The sequence below is a fragment of the Syzygium oleosum genome, unplaced genomic scaffold (genome assembly GCF_021117445.2).
Source record: "Syzygium oleosum isolate NSW1041296 unplaced genomic scaffold, Sole_v2.1 Sole_v2.01, whole genome shotgun sequence".
NCBI lineage: Eukaryota > Viridiplantae > Streptophyta > Magnoliopsida > Myrtales > Myrtaceae > Syzygium > Syzygium oleosum.
Genome location: NW_026607485.1, coordinates 37,494,976 through 37,515,779, shown reverse-complemented (window position 1 = coordinate 37,515,779; position 20,804 = coordinate 37,494,976). Strand labels below are relative to the sequence as shown.

General features: G+C 42.2%; 2 protein-coding genes, 2 non-coding genes and 1 pseudogene across 4 annotated transcripts; 3 read left to right on the top strand and 2 right to left on the bottom strand.

The window, feature by feature from the left end:
- The first annotated feature begins 10,729 nt into the window (after nucleotides 1–10,729).
- On the top strand, nucleotides 10,730–14,431 carry LOC115668937 (rRNA 2'-O-methyltransferase fibrillarin 2-like). Its single transcript, XM_056318203.1, has 6 exons — nucleotides 10,730–10,925; nucleotides 11,432–11,530; nucleotides 11,621–11,698; nucleotides 11,785–11,962; nucleotides 13,638–13,706; nucleotides 14,044–14,431. Exons 1-6 carry the CDS (start codon nucleotides 10,825–10,827, stop codon nucleotides 14,224–14,226), a joined length of 708 nt encoding a protein of 235 aa, XP_056174178.1. The 5' UTR covers nucleotides 10,730–10,824; the 3' UTR covers nucleotides 14,227–14,431.
- Nucleotides 12,557–12,629, top strand: LOC115668938 (small nucleolar RNA snoR60). The gene has a single exon (XR_004004257.1). It is a non-coding gene; the product is annotated as a small nucleolar RNA snoR60 (small nucleolar RNA).
- Nucleotides 12,808–12,878, top strand: LOC115668939 (small nucleolar RNA snoR60). The gene has a single exon (XR_004004258.1). It is a non-coding gene; the product is annotated as a small nucleolar RNA snoR60 (small nucleolar RNA).
- Nucleotides 14,432–15,657: 1,226 nt separating the features above from the next.
- LOC115663295 (probable LRR receptor-like serine/threonine-protein kinase At3g47570) lies at nucleotides 15,658–17,173 on the bottom strand (annotated as a pseudogene).
- Nucleotides 17,174–18,091: 918 nt separating this feature from the next.
- On the bottom strand, nucleotides 18,092–18,760 carry LOC115663296 (LRR receptor-like serine/threonine-protein kinase EFR). Its single transcript, XM_030585315.1, has one exon. The coding sequence runs from the start codon at nucleotides 18,758–18,760 to the stop codon at nucleotides 18,092–18,094; it is 669 nt and encodes a 222-aa protein (XP_030441175.1).
- Between the last annotated feature and the right edge of the window lie 2,044 nt (nucleotides 18,761–20,804).

Sequence of the window (20,804 nt, the reverse complement as noted above, 5' to 3'; positions counted from 1 at the left end):
CCCGAAGGCCAACAATTGAATATAACGACCCGTAGGCCCGAGCCGAAGGCCAACAATTGATAGAACGACCCGTAGGCCCCACCCGAAGGCCAACAGTTGAATATAACGACCCGTAGGCCCGACCCGAAGGCCAACAGTTGAATATAACGACCCGTAGGCCCGACCCGAAGGCCAACAGTTGAATATAACGACCCGTAGGCTCGACCCGAAGGCCAACAGTTGAATATAACGACCCGTAGGCCCGACCCGAAGGCCAACAATTGATAGAATGACCCGTAGGCCCGACTCGAAGGCCAACAATTGATACACTCGGGAATTCATGCCAACACTCAAACCAACATGCCAAATTCTATTATTTACCGAGCCCATGAATCTAACGCACTCTCGGCTTCATCAAGTCAACGAACTCAATGCATCCTTGGCACATTCAATATAATTCCACTTTGGTTCAACAAATCCCACATTCATTCGCGCATTCATTCCAAGGTAATTCAATGCGCTAAGGGCCCGCCTTGGGCAAATCCATCTCAATAGTTGTTCTTATCAACACGGGGCCACTTAATAGGCTTTAGACAAGTCCCAATCAATCCATAACATGACTAAATTTCCAGCCCTCAACCAATAAACCATTCAATGTTCAACTTGGATAAATTTCACAAATTCGGTACTGAATGAACAGTACCAGGGGAGGACACATTTTGTCCACTAAACCATAATTAAACACCCTCATTAAGCTCTAATCTCAAACCCCAATCACCCAACAACCAAATACACTTACTTAAGCTTCAAATAAGCCTAAATAATCCCCAAAATGTCCACTTCCAAGTCATTAGTACTTGAACTTAATTAGTGCCACACTTAGACAATTTTACACAATTTCGGAGCCCCATGAACAGTACCAGGAAAAATTCACATTTAGGTACTAAACCACCTTTAAACCATCTCATTAGGGCCTAATCACTTACCCTAAACATCCAACCACCAAATACACCTAATTAAGCCTCAAATGAGCCTAATTAACACCTTAATTATTTAATTCCAAGCCCTGAATCATTGAATTCAATTTGTGCAAAACTTAGACAAATATGCACATTTTCGGTACTTTGTGAACAGTACCAGAACAAGGGCTGTTTTGGGCCTTAATCCACCATTAAATCATCTCATTAGGCATTAATTAGGTCCCCTAATCACCCCACACAACATTAGACCTAAATAGACCATGATTAGGCTTAGTTAACCCCCTAATTACCCTCTAAAATGCACAATTAAACTAATTAAGGGTTTAGGGGTTTATACTCGCCTAATTCCGATTCGGGACGACGAGAACGGGCGGTCGATCACCGACACGCGGTAAAAATCGACGGCGGCGTTCCGGGGGCAAGCCGGCGGTCACGGCGGCGACGGCGGTGGCGATGTTACTCGGCTGAACAGAAAAGGGAAGAGAAAGGAAGGGTGAGGCGGTGCTGGTCAGCTGGGGCGACGGTGGTGGTCAGACGGCCAGCAGCTCCGGCGGTGTGGCTTGCTCCGGCGTGAACAGTAGCCGGCTGAGCAGAAACGGAAGAGGAACGGAGGAGGAAGAACGGCATTCAAGGGGGGGACGGGAGAGAGAGAGAAAGCTGGCGTGAGTGACTGAAGAGAGAGAGAAAGGGCTGGTCAAAATGGGTCAAATTTGAGCTAGTGGATTCCACATGTCAAGATCCTAGGCCTTTAGACACTTTTGCCCTTGATCCAATGGTCATGATTCATACTCATCCAATAATTCAAGGGTAGAATGGTCATTTGCCCCTAACCAAAGGCTGACCAGACCTGGTTTAGCCTAATTAACCTTGGTTAATCCCCCAAATTTGTCCAATTTTCGGAATTAGCCAAAATGGCCCTAGGGGCATTTTCGTAATTTTTCGATCCCGAATCGAAATTCCAATTTTTGTCCATACCGGTCCTATATATGCATGACCAGCATAATATGGTGTCGGATCCTTAAAAAAAATCATTCTTTAAGCCCTCGAAAATCAGTCCGGAAATTTTGAGGGGTAAAACCGTAAATTCTCATTTTTCTCCCACCAAACGGCGTCGGATTAATTCCGATCCTTCACGGAACTTTCTCGCCATAAAATACCGGTTCTAAAAACCCAACTTGTGTCCCGATCGGCCCATCACGACCCCATGAACAAAAGATCACAGCCACTGTTATTTTCTAATTTCCAATAATTAATGCCCGAATTAAATCCCAAGGCTCGCCATAAAATTTCCACTACCAATTCATACCATTCCGCACCTAACTTTATACAGATTTCGCCCAAAATCACCCGTTGATACCCGAAGTCCTAAATTGGGTTTAGAGCGCGACTTACTAAAATCAAACGAGCATTAACATACACTTCATTGGTCCCGGTAACGGGTCAAAATTCAGGATGTTACAACTCTTCCCCCCTTACAAAAAATTTCGTCCTCGAAATTTGTACTATAAACTTATCTCCTCCAACAACTGGGGATTTGATGTCATATGGCCTCATCACTTTATCCAAACGGCACCTTTTGTCCTTCGGTGTTCCCATACACTTTGACCACTGGATTTGTCTTATTATTTGTCCCATGGTCCTTCCTATACTCAAGCTACACTAGTCTCTCTCCACGTACGACGCTTCGTCGTCCACGTCTGTCTTCTCTTAACGTGGGTCATATTCGGTTCATATCTCTTTATCATCGATACGTGGGATACATTACATACTAAGGACAGATTGAGCAGCGAGACAATTCGCTAGATTATATTTTTCGATCTTTTCCTGAATATCGAACAATCCGATATGCCTCAGCTCAACTTTCCTTTCCTGCCAAGTTAGAATAATCTTTTCATTGGACAGCACTTGCACTAATTCTTGTTTTCCCTAATCTCAAGTTCTAAAAGTTGTCGTCTCCGATTGTGTGACCTTTTTGACAATTCTATTTATTTGTCCGACCCAAAGTCCGTTCGCACTGCCAGAAAGTACACTGACTTAGTCAGTCTATCATCTGTTATTCTGATGGAATCATGTCTCCTCTGGCTTCACATTAATCCCGTTACAACATCCTTGGGGTCACGTCACATTTCCATTCGGAAATTTTCAATGGTCATAATAGCCCTTCCAGGCTTACCGTGTTGTGTCTTCCCTTATGGGCACATCGACCATTTGGCCATCTAATTGGCCACGCTTACTGTCACTCCATTTCCCCGACAGTATCGCCGCAAATCCTGGTACATTTTGTACTGCGCGGGTGAATGTCATAATTGCTCTCATGTGTTTCAGATAAGATTTCTTTCTTACCCTCTACGTCGTTGGACACACCACATCCTCAAAACTCCAAATTCCACTCTCGGACACTTGGGGTCCGGTCTTTCTCTTAGTGGTATCTGTTTCAACGACTTTTCGTATCTCTCGGTCCACCGATTGCCACTCCTTGGTCTGAGCCTAGATTCTTCAATCTAATCCTCAAGGCAGCTAATAGATTTAACATCCGGTTTACCTTAAATTTAACTTCCGAGTCCCTGAGCTTTTCCAACAAGGTTCACCCTCTAATACTTATACGCGCCATAATCAATCCACAACTTGGCGCACCTGCTACTCAGTTCGCCTTTCTATGGCGATACAGGATACCGCATTCAGTTTTCCGTCGTGCGTCAGATAGATCATCTCATACGGCCTCCACTGGCGCGACGCATATGCTACATTCACCGTGTCGCATCAATACACACTTAAGTTTTCTTACTGAGCATCACTATAACCCTCAAATTCTCCCGGTCTGGTTTGGAATACCTTCAATACCGGGACAATTTTCAACCTACGTTTCGGCTCTTGGGAACTTCGTTCACGCTGATCATTCCGTTCAGGCTTGGCTTCTTTCTTACACAGCCGTGTCAATGGCCCCGCTATCGACGAGATTTCTCCCCGCAAAATATCGATAATTGTCAGCCACATCTAAGACATTGCAATCCTCAGTTATTGGTTGCAGTTTTGGCCACTTAGCTATCACTTCGACTTTAGTCTAGTCCATGAAAGTTCCATTCCCCGAAATTATATATTCAGAGGACACAGCTTTATCAAGCCAAAGTTCATACTTACCATACTTGGCGTGGAGTGCGTGTTTCCTTGAGGTCCGTAGCATCTCTATCGGTTGTATCTTACGCTCCTCAGAGCTCGTCGAATACACCAAACTGTCATCAATGACTACCCTGACGGGCTGATCCACAAGTTCTTTGAATACCCAGTTCCTTGGGTCCACCTGAACAACGGGGTATTCCTTAGAACGAAGGGCATCGTTACGCACTCATAGTGCCCATACCTCATTTGTTAAACCGTCGTGATTATACTCTCTTTTCGTATTATGAATGGATGATATCTGATCCATAATTCGATCTCGAAGTACACTGAGGTTCTCTAATATTGATTGGATTGACCATCGATCCTCGACAACGATCACTTACTCTTTCTCGTTGTCTGGTTCCACTGCCAGTAAATCATATACAGCCTCGACGTACTGCCCTTTTTTTTTCTTTTTTTTTTCACACATAATACAGGAACTCCCCACGGAGGCACACTCGGGCGGATAAACTTTTACCCACGAGTCCTTACCTCTGGACTTTCAATTCCCTTAATTTCCAACAAGAACATTCAATATCACGCCCTCAAAATTAACTCCATTCCAGGACCAATTCTTTCACAATTCTACTTCCCTTTTCAGTGACAACCCGACGATTTCTAGGGAAAGAACTTTGGAGTTTGTACTCCTCATTTATTCTTCCAACTTTAATTCCATCATGGTCGGGTCAACCACATTCATCCTGTATCCTTCACAACCCTCGTCTGACATCTAGTCACTTCAAGCGAGGGCATTCTAGGAATCGAGATTCCTACTCGACTTTCCTGAAATCCGCATCTAGGACGTCCCTTCGGACTAGACGGAATCGTCTCACTGCTACAACCCGTAACGGCTTTCTGCCTACTAGCCAATTCATTCGAATTCTTAAACCAAAAGCGTACCCGACCAACATTGTCCAGTCGATACTCATTTCTCTACTCCCGATCGTTATCTCACAGTTAAGACGTCCCAACGATCTCAACACTTTACTATTACAAAGGGGGGTCGTCACACTAAGCATGGGTGCAAGTGCTACAGACTTGATCCCAGTCGGCCGAACAATATCTCCAAGTTCCTACACTTACCGCAAACCTCAAAACGGTTTGGCTAATGGTTCGACTTTCTAACGCCCTTCCGAGCCGGTGGGACAAATCACCTGTTTCCCGCCCTTTGCTTCTTCTCGAAGCAGCTGTTATTTTGATTCTGAGCATACCACGATCCGGAAGTGGCTACTCGCTCCGATTGATCTCACTCAATCACTTAAGCTCATTCAAACGTTTTCCCATCATTCCCGATGTCCAATGGAATCAACCAACTTCGAAGATTCAGCTTTAGACCATCTCGAAGTCTCCGAACTTCGGACTGTGGATTCTCAACAAATTTAGCGAATTCTATTTCACCTCGGTCCACAATCATCTACCCTTGGCGAAGTCGCATAAACTTCGCCCATTTCCTTTCTTGGATATTCTCCGGGAAACACTTTCCATGGAAACTCTTAATAAACATGGCCCAAATCTGGGCGATACTCACTGGGGATATCCTATCCCTAGCAGTCTTCCACCGATTTTCTCTCTTGGGCACATTCCAATAATTACTTCCTTCAAAAGCTCTCAACAAACATAGCCCCAATAATTCAAAGGCTTTCTTAAATTTCGCCATCAATCTCGGTACAGCCTCGGGGTCACTCTTATAATTAAACTTGAGAAATTTCCACTTGATTAGTCATTCTACCAATTGATACCCTTGCCTATTGGCTACTATTTGCACCTGGCCTAACTGGCATGATTCCCATTCATAGCAACAATTGCTGTAGCCTCAGTAACTCGGGCAAAAACGGCGCTCCTTTCCTCAACTTGCCTGCCCATACATTCCCTAATTCTTATAGGGTCTGGGTCGCAACCTCTAATCTTAAGTCTCGGCCTCATGGCCCACAGTACTCGACTGCTCTTGGGTTTCCTTACCCCTTATACTGCCATTCTCGCAATCTCACTGTCACACTTGCTGCCTCACTAATCAGCTATCTGCTACAATTCCCCTAAAGGATCAGAGACTTAAACCAATCTAACCGGTCTACGGTCCTAGGTAGGTATCAAAATAGTAGTCAAGCAATCAGCATGCGACTTAGCACAAACAGCACAAGACCCCTATCAAAGAGGTACACTCACTCACCTCGAGTCTTGCCGCACCTGCATTTCACTGGTTCAATTAATCACTAAAACACTCAAACACAAGCAGTCCGGAGGTACACTTAGCACACAAAGTCACCTTACGGCTACCCATGGTCATCGCTCCTTATCACTCCAGGTTTCGATCTCATTGGATCAAGCTGACCTTGCTCTGATACCAATTCGGACGGGGTTGTCACGCCCCGTACCCCACGAAGCATGAGCATCCTGCTTATAGGTCGAAATAGTAGTGCGACGCTCCCAGGTTACGTCACCGACCCAAAACCCAACACAGAGATTACGTCACATGCGGAAGCACGATATATAAGTAAATATATATCACCCAGACAGAATTTACAGGGACCAAGGATAGCCGCACATAAACGATCACCAAATAAAAACAACTTTACTCTTTTATAAACATTTAGAAGCTTATACAGTATCCACTTACAAAGAGCCACAACAAAACGAGTCGCGGCCACAGACAACAAAAAGGATCAGTGGCCAGGGTACTAAGCTGAACTAAGATGGGCTTCAGTCAAAAAGATATAGCCCATACTAAAGTATAATACCTAATGTACATATTCCCTCTCCTACTGGATGAACCGACATGGTCTTCTCGATGAAGTGGGAAATCCCAAAACGCACGAGCGGCTCCGCCATCTTTACTGCCAGGGGTCTGAAATATCGGTTTTCCAACAACCGTGAGATAAAACTCAGCAAGTACAAAACCCCTAATCCTAAACTAGGCTAAAGTGTACCTCCAGACAGGTAATTCAAACATGCCAATTAATCAACCAGTAAAACACTATAATTATCTTGGGTTCACAGCCCAATACATTATCTCGAAGCCCTGCAGGTTAGGCGTTCAACAACAATAATACTTGCGTGCAATTATTCCGACCCGTAGGCCCGACCCGAAGGCCAACATTTGAATATAACGACCCGTAGGCCCGACCCGAAGGCCAACAATTGAATATAACGACCCGTAGGCCCGACCCGAAGGCCAACAATTGATAGAACGACCCGTAGGCCCGACTCGAAGGCCAACAATTGAATATAACGACCCGTAGGCCCGACCCGAAGGCCAACAATTGATAGAACGACCCGTAGGCCCGACCCGAAGGCCAACAGTTGAATATAACGACCCGTAGGCCCGACCCGAAGGCCAACAGTTGAATATAACGACCCGTAGGCCCGACCCGAAGGCCAACAGTTGAATATAACGACCCGTAGGCCCGACCCGAAGGCCAACCGTTGAATATAACGATCCCTAGGCCCGACCCGAAGGCCAACAGTTGAATATAACGACCCGTAGGCCCGACCCGAAGGCCAGCAATTGATAGAACGACCCGTAGGCCCGACCCGAAGGCCAACAATTGATACACTCGGGAATTCATGCCAACACTCAAACCAACATGCCAAATTCTATTATTTACCGAGCCCATGAATCTAACGCACTCTCGGCTTCATCAAGTCAACGAACTCAATGCATCCTTGGCACATTCAATATAATTCCACTTTGGTTCAACAAATCCCACATTCATTCGCGCATTCATTCCAAGGTAATTCAATGCGCTAAGGGCCCGCCTTGGGCAAATCCATCTCAATAGTTGTTCTTATCAACACGGGGCCACTTAATAGGCTTTAGACAAGTCCCAATCAATCCATAACATGACTAAATTTCCAGCCCTCAATCAATAAACCATTCAATGTTCAACTTGGATAAATTTCACAAATTCGGTACTGAATGAACAGTACCAGGGGAGGACACATTTTGTCCACTAAACCATAATTAAACACCCTCATTAAGCTCTAATCTCAAACCCCAATCACCCAACAACCAAATACACTTACTTAAGCTTCAAATAAGCCTAAATAATCCCCAAAATGTCCACTTCCAAGTCATTAGTACTTGAACTTAATTAGTGCCACACTTAGACAATTTTACACAATTTCGGAGCCCCATGAACAGTACCAGGAAAAATTCACATTTAGGTACTAAACCACCTTTAAACCATCTCATTAGGGCCTAATCACTTACCCTAAACATCCAACCACCAAATACACCTAATTAAGCCTCAAATGAGCCTAATTAACACCTTAATTATTTAATTCCAAGCCCTGAATCATTGAATTCAATTTGTGCAAAACTTAGACAAATATGCACATTTTCGGTACTTTGTGAACAGTACCAGAACAAGGGCTGTTTTGGGCCTTAATCCACCATTAAATCATCTCATTAGGCATTAATTAGGTCCCCTAATCACCCCACACAACATTAGACCTAAATAGACCATGATTAGGCTTAGTTAACCCCCTAATTACCCTCTAAAATGCACAATTAAACTAATTAAGGGTTTAGGGGTTTATACTCGCCTAATTCCGATTCGGGACGACGAGAACGGGCGGTCGATCACCGACACGCGGTAAAAATCGACGGCGGCGTTCCGGGGGCAAGCCGGCGGTCACGGCGGCGACGGCGGTGGCGATGTTACTCGGCTGAACAGAAAAGGGAAGAGAAAGGAAGGGTGAGGCGGTGCTGGTCAGCTGGGGCGACGGTGGTGGTCAAACGGCCAGCAGCTCCGGCGGTGTGGCTTGCTCCGGCGTGAACGATGGCCGGCGAGCGAAAAACGGAAGAGGAACGGAGGAGGAAGAACGGCATTCAAGGGGGACGGGACGAGAGAGAAAGGCGGCGTGAGTGATCGAAGAGAGAGAGAAAGGGCTGGTCAAAATGGGTCAAATTTGAGCTAGTGGATTCCACATGTCAAGATCCTATGCCTTTAGATACTTTTGCCCTTATCCAATGGTCATGATTCATACTCATCCAATAATTCAAGGGTAGAATGGTCATTTGCCCCTAACCAAAGGCTGACCAGACCTGGTTTAGCCTAATTAACCTTGGTTAATCCCCCAAATTTGTCCAATTTTCGGAATTAGCCAAAATGGCCCTAGGGCATTTTCGTAATTTTTCGATCCCGAATCGAAATTCCAATTTTTGTCCATACCGGTCCTATATATGCATGACCAGCATAATATGGTGTCGGATCCTTAAAAAAAATCATTCTTTAAGCCCTCGAAAATCAGTCCGGAAATTTTGAGGGGTAAAACCGTAAATTCTCATTTTTCTCCCACCAAACGGCGTCAGATTAATCCCGATCCTTCACGGAACTTTCTCGCCATAAAATACCGGTTCTAAAAACCCAACTTGTGTCCCGATCGGCCCATCACGACCCCATGAACGAAAGATCACAGCCACTGTTATTTTCTAATTTCTAATAATTAATGCCCGAATTAAATCCCAAGGCCCGCCATAAAATTTCCACTATCAATTCATACCATTCCGCACCTAACTTTATACAGATTTCGCCCAAAATCACCCGTTGATACCCGAAGTCCTAAATTGGGTTTAGAGCGCGACTTACTAAAATCAAACGAGCATTAACATACACTTCATTGGTCCCGGTAACGGGTCAAAATTCAGGATGTTACAAATTACAACAACTGGATTTTACATAAAAATTATATAAAAAAACTAGAAAAGGGGGAAAGTATGTAAATTTTGGACAATCACTTTAATTTGTAATTGAATTATTGAAGACAATTGAAAAATGGGTGAATTTAATAATGCAGAGTGGAAATAGCCCGCCGTCTTTATATAAAACCTCCATTTTGGAAAACCCTCTCTTCTTTCCCCTCTCCTTCACCTTACCTCTGGTGGGGTAACATGCAGCTTCACTCTCTTCCTCAGTCAATCTACCTCTCAGCTGATACCAGCAGCTCTCCTAAGCCTCTCGCAAGCCATCACCAAGATGAGGCCGCCTCAGAGAGGTAACTCTTCGCCGTGTCCCTTCTTGTTGCGACTGAGTGGGAAATGGAGGGAAAGAGGAGTTCAGCTTTGGGTGTTCGGTGCATGCCTTTCTTTTCTTGCCCTTTTGGTCCTGGTCTCACTTGAAAATCATGGGCATGGGTCAGTTCTTGAGCTTTTTTTAGCAACGGAGGATGATACTAAGTTTTGGTTGCGGTTTGCTGCTGTAGAAGTTTGTGGGATGCTGATACTGCTTGCGTTCTGTGATTCTTGGTAGTGGAAGAAAAGCGTGGGGTTATTGTCTTCTGCTCCGGGGATGAGCTGGGGTTGTCTTTTTTGAGATTTTACGTTGATTTACACTCGTGTGAGCCAGTTCCATGAGATAGTGTCTCAGCTGTTCGTGACTGATTTTGTGCTGCCGTCTCTGCTTTGTTTTGGCTTTCAATGTGCTATTTTTCACTCTACTTGGAGACCTTAAACGGGGTATTCGAGTGCTTATTTATTTTTTGACAAATGGTCTTGTTTGGTCATTTGCAGGTCATGGAGGCGGCGGTGGCGGATTTAGGGGGGGAAGGGGTGATGGAGGGAGAGGAAGAGGGAGAGGCGGTGGCGACAGAGGTGGTGCCATGAGAGGGCATGGTGGCGGATGCGGTGGCGGTGGCCGTGGTGGAACAGGATGTGGTGGTGGTAGAGGTGGAATGAAAGGTGGAAGCAGAGTTGCGGTTGAGCCTCATAGACATGAGGGGGTGTTCATTGCTAAGGGCAAAGAAGATGCTCTTGTTACAAAGAGTATGGTCCCTGGAGAGGCAGTCTACAATGAGAAGAGAATCTCTGTGCAGGTGATTATGTTTTTTTATTCATCTTGCTAGTGATTGCTAGGCATTTTGCACTGATTTAATCGGTTTTCAAATACTACAACTGATAAGCTCCCAATTCATCTCAAAATATAATTTCAAAAAAAATGGTGAACAACTTGCTTATCTAGGATCAACTGGTTTTTTAGACTTTTACTAATGGTTCTAAGAATGCTAATATTTTTTTGCTATCGATACTTATGCTACCCCAAATTTGATTATCAAAGGAGCATCTGGCTTGGAGTTGATTCTTTGATTTGTGTGAGGTTCCTTTTGCCAGGGCTATAAGTAAAGAGTTTTCTACTAGTAAACTTTGTTGGTACAAATGCAATTTTCTACTGTTTAGATCTTCCTGTTTTAGGAGCTTAATAATGTCGACCTCCCTTACATTCTTTGACTATCATTCTCATGTTAAATTTGAAAGCTTCTTTGTTTTGATTTCCCTAGAAATGTAACTAAGCTGTATTTCTTTGTGTTTATTCTCTTGTTAGAATGATGAAGATGGAAGTAAAGTGGAATATAGAGCGTGGAACCCCTTCCGATCAAAGTTGGCAGCTCCCATTCTTGGTGGGGTTGATGAGATATGGATTGTGAGCATCTCTCTTCCTTTTTCTCTGGTGTATTATAGATGCGTGGCTTCTTCCATATCACTGATCATGTTTCATTTTTTTCAAATTCAGAAACCTGGTGCTCGAGTTCTCTATCTGGGAGCTGCTTCTGGGACCACAGTATCTCATGTTTAAGATGTTGTTGGCCCTGTAGGTCATTTGTTTTGGAAGAATGATTCTTTTACCAAATGACTCAATTAGACGACTGACTTATTGTCTTGTTTTCCTTTTGGCAGACAGGAGTGGTGTATGCGGTCGAGTTTTTCACATCGCAGTGGAAGGGACTTAGTCAACATGGTGAAGAAGAGAACAAATGTTATTCCTATTATCGAAGATGCTAGACATCCAGCCAAGTACCGTATGTTGGTTGGAATGGTGGATGTAATATTTTCAGATGTTGCTCAGCCAGATCAGGTATTGACTTGTCTTTGCCTATGAAAGAAATTGAATATATTCTTGTGAAGGTCTTCCTTGCCAAAGTGTAGGTCCAGGGCTTCATCTTGCCTCTGGACCACCAAAAAGGAAATCCTATATAATGCATCCTACCTTCATTTCTGTTTGACTTACTGCGTGGTTTTGTTATATGCTCGTAGCAACTTATTGCTCTATTTGGATTTTTCTTCTTTTATGAAAATGCAGATTTATTACCTTTTGATTGTTTGGAAGCAGATTCCATGAATTGTCGACCTTTTTTTACCCTGATAACGCAAATCAATGTTTCTTTGCAGCCTTCATTTTTATTTACAATATTTTTATGATTAGTTTCATCTTTGTGGGAGTCATATTCATGCCATGGATTTTTTCTCCCTCATGTATCTGTGAGGCTTCGTTTTGTATGGCCGGGATGACTTGTTATTTGGGGATTAGCTTCTTGTTTGGTGATTTACCTTTTCTTATATATATCTATATAAACTCCTGTCACTACTGTTTTCTTCATTGCTATGTTAAGCGTAAACGTTTTGCCCCAGAACTGTGCTGTGTTTTTTGTTTTCACCAAGAGGGAAACTTATGCACATGAAGAATTTACTCGGATTGCCCTTCAAGACAGCATGGGTGATGCAAGCTCGAGTTTTCTGATGCATAACTGCTTGGCTCACTCCATAAACCTTTTTGTTTTCGTTAGTTCTAATTTGATTTACTTTGTGAGAGTTGAGAATATAGTTGAATCTTTTCTTCCTTTCCTTTTCGTTAAAGACAAGTTTTTCACATGCCTTCAGGCCGGCAAATTCCATGACTATTCCCTGTACTTGATTATTACAAAGCATTTGATGAAATACTCGGATTCCCCTTCAAGACAGTTTGGGTGATGCATTCTCGAGTTTCTGATGCAGGGTTTGTAGCTTTTCAAATTGTTTCTGTTGTACGAAGCTTAAGGATTTATGAAAATCAAGTTTGTCATTAAGGTAGTGTGCATGACAATATAGTATTACTATCAGCGAATACAATGTGCAGCTTCCCAAAATTTTTAGTCTGGTTAGGTCCTTATTCATTTAATTGTCCTTTTGACCAATTGCGGAGTTAGGTTACCATTTCGAACTTTGTCAATAAGGTTAACCTGCCCTCCAGATTATAGCATGGTCGTGTACATTATGTTGCCTTTACGGCTTTGGGCTAGGGGATCTTAATCTAATAATTACTCAAGCATATGCTCAATTATAAATTTGCATGTCTTGTCAGATTGCGCGGTCTCTTATTATTATTTTTGATCTATTGCGTGCAATGACTTGACTTATTATGAAGTGGGGTGTTGGATGCACGTGATGTCTCTCTGATCACCTGAAAGGTCTTTTGGTATGTACATATGATAAAAGTTGCTGTGATAATACTCGTGGAAGTCTCTCTGCATTTGACTGTTTTAGTGTTTATCAATTGAATACTGACTATTAAAACACTTGCATGACTTGTTGAAGCACTCATTACACTAGACTTAAGCTCTGGGTAATGAAGTGTGCTCATCGTACGTCAGAGGGAGAGAAACGCAAGGTCATTAGTCTGTTATTTGGATAACCTTTCTACCTGTTTAGAGTGCTTTACTAGAAGATGTCTCTCGTTAACATGTGATGTTCAATGATATGTGGTTACATCTCAGGCAAGAATTTTGGGTCTAAATGCATCATATTTTCTCAAGGCTGGAGGTCACTTTGTCATCTCAATTGAGGTATCTCTCTCTCTCTCTCTCTCTCTCTCTCTCTCTGTGGACAGATGCGAACTTGGTTTTTCTTTATTATTTTTCTTGAGATGTAGCTTGTTGGATTAGAGGACTGTTGGTCTCACTTGAATTTCTTTATCACTTTATAATTCCTTAAAAAGTAAGACAAGTAGCTGGTGCAAGTTCTTGCAAGCCTAGGAGATAAGCTGTGACATCAGAAATGATCTCATCATATCTGAGGGAGGTGAAAACCAATCCTCTTGAAAAAAAAAAAGTAGACTGGAAATGTTGCTTCAATGAGAAGAAACGGGTAATCAATTCCTTTTGGTTATGCTTGTTTTTGCAGGCAAACTGTATCGATTCTACTGTTCCTGTCGAGATAGTATTTTCCCAGGAAGTGAAGAAGCTGCAGGCGGAGCAGTTCAAGCCTTTTGAGCAAGTTACTCTCGAGCCCTTTGAGCAAGACCATGCTTGCGTTGTCGGTGGCTATCGCATGCCGAAGAAACAGAAAGCTGCCCCTGCATCATAAAAGGTCCCAGGTCGCCTTAGTTGTTGTTCAATCTCCTATCTTTTAGTCTCTCAGGATGCACTTGAATGCCAATCTTGATGTACGTCTTTATTAGATTGGAAGTTGGAACGCCAATGTATTCAAGGTTTTTGGTAGGCTCTTGAAATATTCTGAAATGAGTTCAGATTTTTTACCTTAAGGCCGGTAATTCAGTTGATATTTTTCCATGTCCAATTATCAACATCCAACTTTTTTTTTGGTTTGAACATGTTTTGTGTAAACCGTGTGAATAACAGATTATAATGGGATCAACGATAATTAATTTGAGGTCGTATAGAATGAAACACATGTACAAAATCCACTAAGTTTTCTCAAATTTTTATCTTTTGCATGAAAATAAGTTGTTTTCAGATGGCAAAAGGAAATTTTTACTGAAAAATGTCTAATAAAAAGACAATGCACTTAATTAAAAACTTTTAATTAGTGCCACACCAACGGCCCAGAGAGTTATAACAATCTCAATAGAGGCACTTCACAGCTCACTTAGGAGGTCGCTCTGATTCTGTGTTCACAAGAACAGTTTGGAACTTGCATTACATGTAAAAAGTAGTTGGTCTGCTTGGACAAATTGTTCACAGTTGCTGCAGTAGCGAAATCTTGCCCATGTACAAGAAATACGATTTCGACAGCCAGATAGGATTATTTGATTTGCTTCTCAAATTCCTGCTCTGCCCCTGACTCGTACATGAAAAGGTTTGCGAAAGAAGGAATGCATCGAGCCATCATCAAATTAAAATAGCTACTTGCAGTTCTTGCAGCAATTGGGCTGAAACCCGAGTTTTATTGAATAACAGACAAGGTTGAGTCCTCATTTTGAGCCGTGGCCGAGATCGGAGAACCGTTGCCTTCCCTAAATCTACTATACTAACATAGCATGTATCCCCTTTTTCTAGTGCTAAGCATGGAAGAGGAAAAACATCCTACTGAAATTGCAGAAACCGGCTCCAAGCATTCCTGAGTTCATATAACCTGGAAGAGAGATGTAGATTCATTTTTCAACAAAGCTGATAGTTTTAAGCATACTCCTAATAAAGCTACATAAATGTCCTTACTGCCAATGCATATGCCGAACATATTTAAGGGATGGAGGTTTATGATTGGCCTGTCAACTGCTTTGATCTCGAGAATTTCCTCATGCTGCCCTTAGAGTTGTAACAATGATTCTATGGGATGAATTCTGTATTTCTGTGATGTGCATTTATGTGATTCAGTTGGCAATTCATGTCTTTTTGATTCACACAAAACCAGAAAATTGAGGAATCGTGTGTGCATTTTTGAGTTTATTCACATGAGCAGGCACATGAATGGATGCTTATCGGTGCATATATGGCAATGATCTGGTCGTCCAAGGGAAAATAAAAAGCAGAAAAGTCATTATGATCTTGTATATTACCTATCCTTGTAAACCAGCTACATGAAGTTTATCCCTGATCAAATGCAACTGAGCTGCGACATCTGCGATGTTCATCCGCTCTCTGTGTGCTTAGACTGAGCAGGCGACCCCGATTCTATAGACCATCTCCAGACATTCGCAAGCTGCATTGCCTCGGCCGGTGCACATGTGGCTCTCCATTTCTTGAAGTAGAAGAGGATCGGTAATCTCTAGGAGTTTTTCAGTCAAGGCTTCCTTAACGAATTTATGAAGGTTAAAATTTTCTCGAAACCTTTCAGTTGTTGGACTCATGCCTGCGAACATCTCAAGCAAGAGAATGCCATAACTATAAACATCGCCTTCTCTTGAAACCACACTTTCCATTCCATATTCTGCGCTTCATTCGAATTGCAAATAAAAGATAAATAATTGCAGCACAAGCGGCTGAGGGAAAGGGAAATAGCACGCAAACACTTGGCAATCATTAGAATATAATTTGCCCGTTTTCCTCTAGGGGACAGAGGAGAGAAGACTCACCTGGAGCAGCATAGCCGACGGTTCCTCTAACAACAGCAGAACTCATTTTCGCTTTAGTGTCATCGGTGGATTCAATCATGATCTTCGCCAAACCAAAGTCTCCAATATGTCCAACCATTTCAGCATCTAGCAGGACGTTGCTTGGCTTCAGATCACAATGGATAACAGGCTTTGAAGGTGGTTATGGAGATAATCTAATGCTGAAGCAACATCGACAGAAATATTTATCCTTTGGATGAAACTCACTTTATGCGCATTCCCACCTACATTAGCTGATGATGGACTTGCATGTAGCCAATCTTCTAGGCTGCCATTGACCCTGAACTCATAAACCAAGGCCATAAACTCATTGCCCCTATAATCAGTGCCCGAGCATACCGTTAGGACTTTCAAAAGATTACGGTGTCGGATGTTCCTTAAAGCCTCACACTCGGTTATGAAGCTTTTCACAGCACCATGAAGTGTCAAATTAAGTATCTTCACAGCAATGGCAATTCCATTCTCATCAAGGACTCCCTTGTAAATGGATGCAAAACCGCCGACCCCGATCAAGTTACTTAAAGAAAACCCGTTGGTTGCTTTAAGGAGAGTCCCATAAGACAGATTCAATGATGAATCATCTTTGGAACTTGAAGCTGGTTCTGTTCTTTTCTTCTTCTTCAACCAACCATAGTACATAAGAGCAAGAACAAGAGCTATTCCAAAAACCCCGAAGAAAATCAAGATGGCGAGCTTCCACTTAGGGTTTAGTTCTCGACCTAAGTTTCTAGAGCTGCATTTGGGGAGATGAAATTTGGGCATTCCTGCACAAAGCTTGTCATTTCCGGAGACAAAAGTAGCGCTGATATTATTAAAGATTCCTTTAGTAGGTAATGTGCCTTCAAAGTTATTGTCCGACAAATTCAGGATCTCCAAGGAGTGAAGTGCCTCGAAAAACTCTGGAATCTGACCAGATAAATTGTTGTGTGGAAGATCTAGCTCCTTGACATTCCTCAACATGCTAATAGAGGTAGGAATGGAGCCTCAGAAAGAGTTCTCCTGCATTTTGAGCACTTCCATTCCAACACAACTGCCAAGAGTGGCCGGAATGTCGCCTTCTAACATGTTTCTAGGGACATCCAATTGATCCAAAAGCTTTAATTTCCCGACTTCCTTAGGTAGGACACCAGCGAGATGGTTCCGAGACAAGTTCAGAAGTATAGACAGTGATGAGAGACCTATGAACTATAGAGGTATAGTTCCATTTAAGTTGTTACTAGAAAGATCAAGCTCCACCAAATTTCGGCACTCCGATAGACGTGAAGGAATGTAGCAGTGAAAGTTATTGTGATCGAGATGGAGTCGTGCCAGGTTTACTAGGTTTCCTAATGAAGAAGGAATTGCTCCGGAAAACTCGTTATGCGATAAATCTAGTTCCACTAGGTTATGAAGATTTCCCAAAACTGAGGGGACTGTACCTGAAAACCTGTTGTGGTCGAAAAGCAACCTTCCCAAGTTGATGAGATTTCCGACTATTTTTGGAATCGTGCCAAACAGTAGATTCTTGGTCAGCAATAATTCCCGGAGAGTAACGGAGAAATTACCGTTGCACTTGGGCAATGTCCCGCCAAAACTGTTTTGATCTATGGACAAGTACAGTAGACTGGTGGTGTTAGTCAACGACCAAAAGAAGCTCAAATCACCGTATCCTCCGCTTCCCAGATAATTAGAATCGATGCGCAATATTTGGAGCTTGTTTAAGTGGTCCAAACGAGGCATGTTCGCTGACAGTTGGTTCTCATTGACTTGTAGCCACAACAAAGCTGTTGCATTAGACATTGACCGAGGAATCGCTCCAGTGAATCGGTTACCGGTGATGGTGAAAATCTCGATGTTTGGAAGAGTGAAGCCTATATTGGCGGGAATATTCCCTCCTATTTAGTTGTCACCGATGCTGAGCAGCTCCATGGAAGAAAGATTGAAGATAGATGGAGGAATTGTGGCAGACAACCTATTTAGTGATAATAGAAGCACTCTGAGTTTGGTTAGTTTTCCCAGAGCTTGGGGTATCTTCCCACCTAACTCATTCCAACGAAGACCGAGAATCTCTAACGATGACATGTTTCCGATGGATGAAGGAACAGTACCCGTTAGATAGTTGCCAGATAAAGCGAGATACTGAAGCTCCAGCAAAGAACCAACCTCAACGGGAATTTCTCCGACCAGTCGGTTGCCTCCTAGGCGAAGCGATGTAAGGCGAGCACAACGTGACAGGTTTCTTGGGATTTCGCCTTCCAATGTGTTGTGGGCTAATCGCAAGACACATAAACGGTGCAAATGGCCGACTTGTTGCGGGATTTCATGATGGAAACTATTGTTGTGGATCATCAGGACTCTCAAGGAGCTCAAGTTTCCAATGTGAGTGGAGATGGATCCCGAAAGTTTGAGGGCTTGTAGGTTGGGTTCAGTGACTCTGTGGTGTAGGCAACCGCACGTGACACCATGCCACTGACAGTGGTCCGTCGTATGGTTCCATGAATTCAGCACACCGAAAGGGTCCTCAGTTACCGCAGCCTTGAATGCAAGCAATGCGAGCTTGTCTGTCATGTTATTAGGTGAAGAGACTAGGCAAATGCACGGCAAAAGCACCACACGTGAAAAAGAAACGACATGACTATGAGAACTCAAGGAAAGACAACTTGAGAGGCATAGTACTTGAGGTGAAATCTTAATCGATAGCTAAATAATGCAAGAACGTTGGAAAAAAGGGATTTTTGGGAGCATGAACAGGTTTTGTTGTAATTTACATGTACATGCTATGATGGAATATATATATATACACACGAGGATCTGGGGATTATAAAGAGAAAAGAAATGAATAAAAGAGTAAAAGGACTTTATAAACGATTTTGAGTCTATACTCAATATAGAGTATGTAATATATATATTGAGAAATTCTTATGTATATATCAAATGAGTCTCTTGATCTTGCTATAGAACAAATAAATTCTAATATAAAAGTAATTAGTTCTACACAAAAGATTGTGATATAAATAAAATTAAATAAAAAAGCGAGCATTATAACTTATATAGAGACCATAAGCAACATATAGAATTAGAAGCAAGATTACTAAACCAACCATGTAGGTGGTTAAGATAAAAAGAAATTAAAAAGGAAAAACAGTAAGAAGAAGTAAGGATATATAACGAATGCAGTAAATTGCTTTAAAGTAAAAGACAGACCAACCACAGGCGATTCAATCAGCCAATTGTGAGGTATGTAAATTAAATTACTTTAAAGTAAATTGCAATTAAGTAAAGATTACTGGTATATAAATAGTATTGAGAGATTACAACTGAACTATTAAAGGTACAAGTGCAAAAGTAAATAAAAGCCTTTATATTCTCAGATCATGAGCAAGATCTGGAACATAAGGTGGTTCAGGGATGTTATGGAATCACAAGGAAGTAATGAGACTTACTGGTTATGGAAAACTAGAAAGGTTGAAGGGTTTCTTGAGATTTATGATCTCTTATTCTTCAAAGAAGGGCTGAGGAAATCTAGAGAAACTTGAGAGGGATTTCAAGAGATATGGAATTCTGAGTGAAGAATTGTGTGTCCTTCACTAAAGGATGGGGTTTGAATATATAGACTGACTAGCTATTGTATGAAAAGGGTTCACGAGTGGTACTGTAGTGAATAGTAGTAAGTGCACAATGTTACAATGAACAGAAGTAATTATGAAAGTTTATAAAAAGAGAGGAAAAGGACAAACAGACTCCTTTCAATCCTGAACCGAATTATGAAATACGGACAGGGCAGAAATCTTTCGGCGCCTTTTGTCTTTCAAAATCAGGAGAGATCTTCTGGTGGCTCTCCTTCTCCTTCTTCTTCTTCTTCTTCATCCTTTACATCCCCTCAGGGAATGGCTGGTATTCCTGGGATGCCATAACAGTCATCCTCATTGGAATTTCCGCTATGATGGGAATGAGAGGAACCGGAATCTTCAATTTGAGAAAGGGCTTGCTTTAGCATTCCTGCTAATTGCTGATTGGATTTAGCAAATGCTAGTTTCGATAGAACAAATCCTTTATCATGTAGGAATGTGGTAAAATCATCATAATTTAAAGGAACGGATCCACTAGAAATAAGTTATTGGGTAACGACTTGTTCAGTAACTCTATCAAAGAACTTAAAGCCATTCCACCATTGACTTTGAAACATCTTATTAAAATGGGAATGCCTATGTCAATGGATTTGCGGTAGTCAAAATGCCAACCATCAAGGAGCATGATATTCCGAAATGATAGAAAAAGAGCATTAGTTTGGGGAAATTTTTCTCATATGGAAGGGGAGTGAATTTTCTAAGGAAAATTTCATAACTGGGTTGGATTTTTGGGTGAAGGATTTCATCAATGGGTCAAAGATGTTACCACCATCTGATGAACCAATATGGAACTTGTTTAATATCAAAGTTTTCGAAGAAAAATAACCATGTATGAGAATTGTTGGCATTTTTCATCCAGAAGGTATTCCACCAAGCTTGTTGGTAGTCAAAATATAAAAAAAGATGATTTGTATGGTAAAGATTTAGTGATCTTGATATCATATTTTTTCAAGGCTAAAGGATCAAGCTTCCATTGGGAAGGG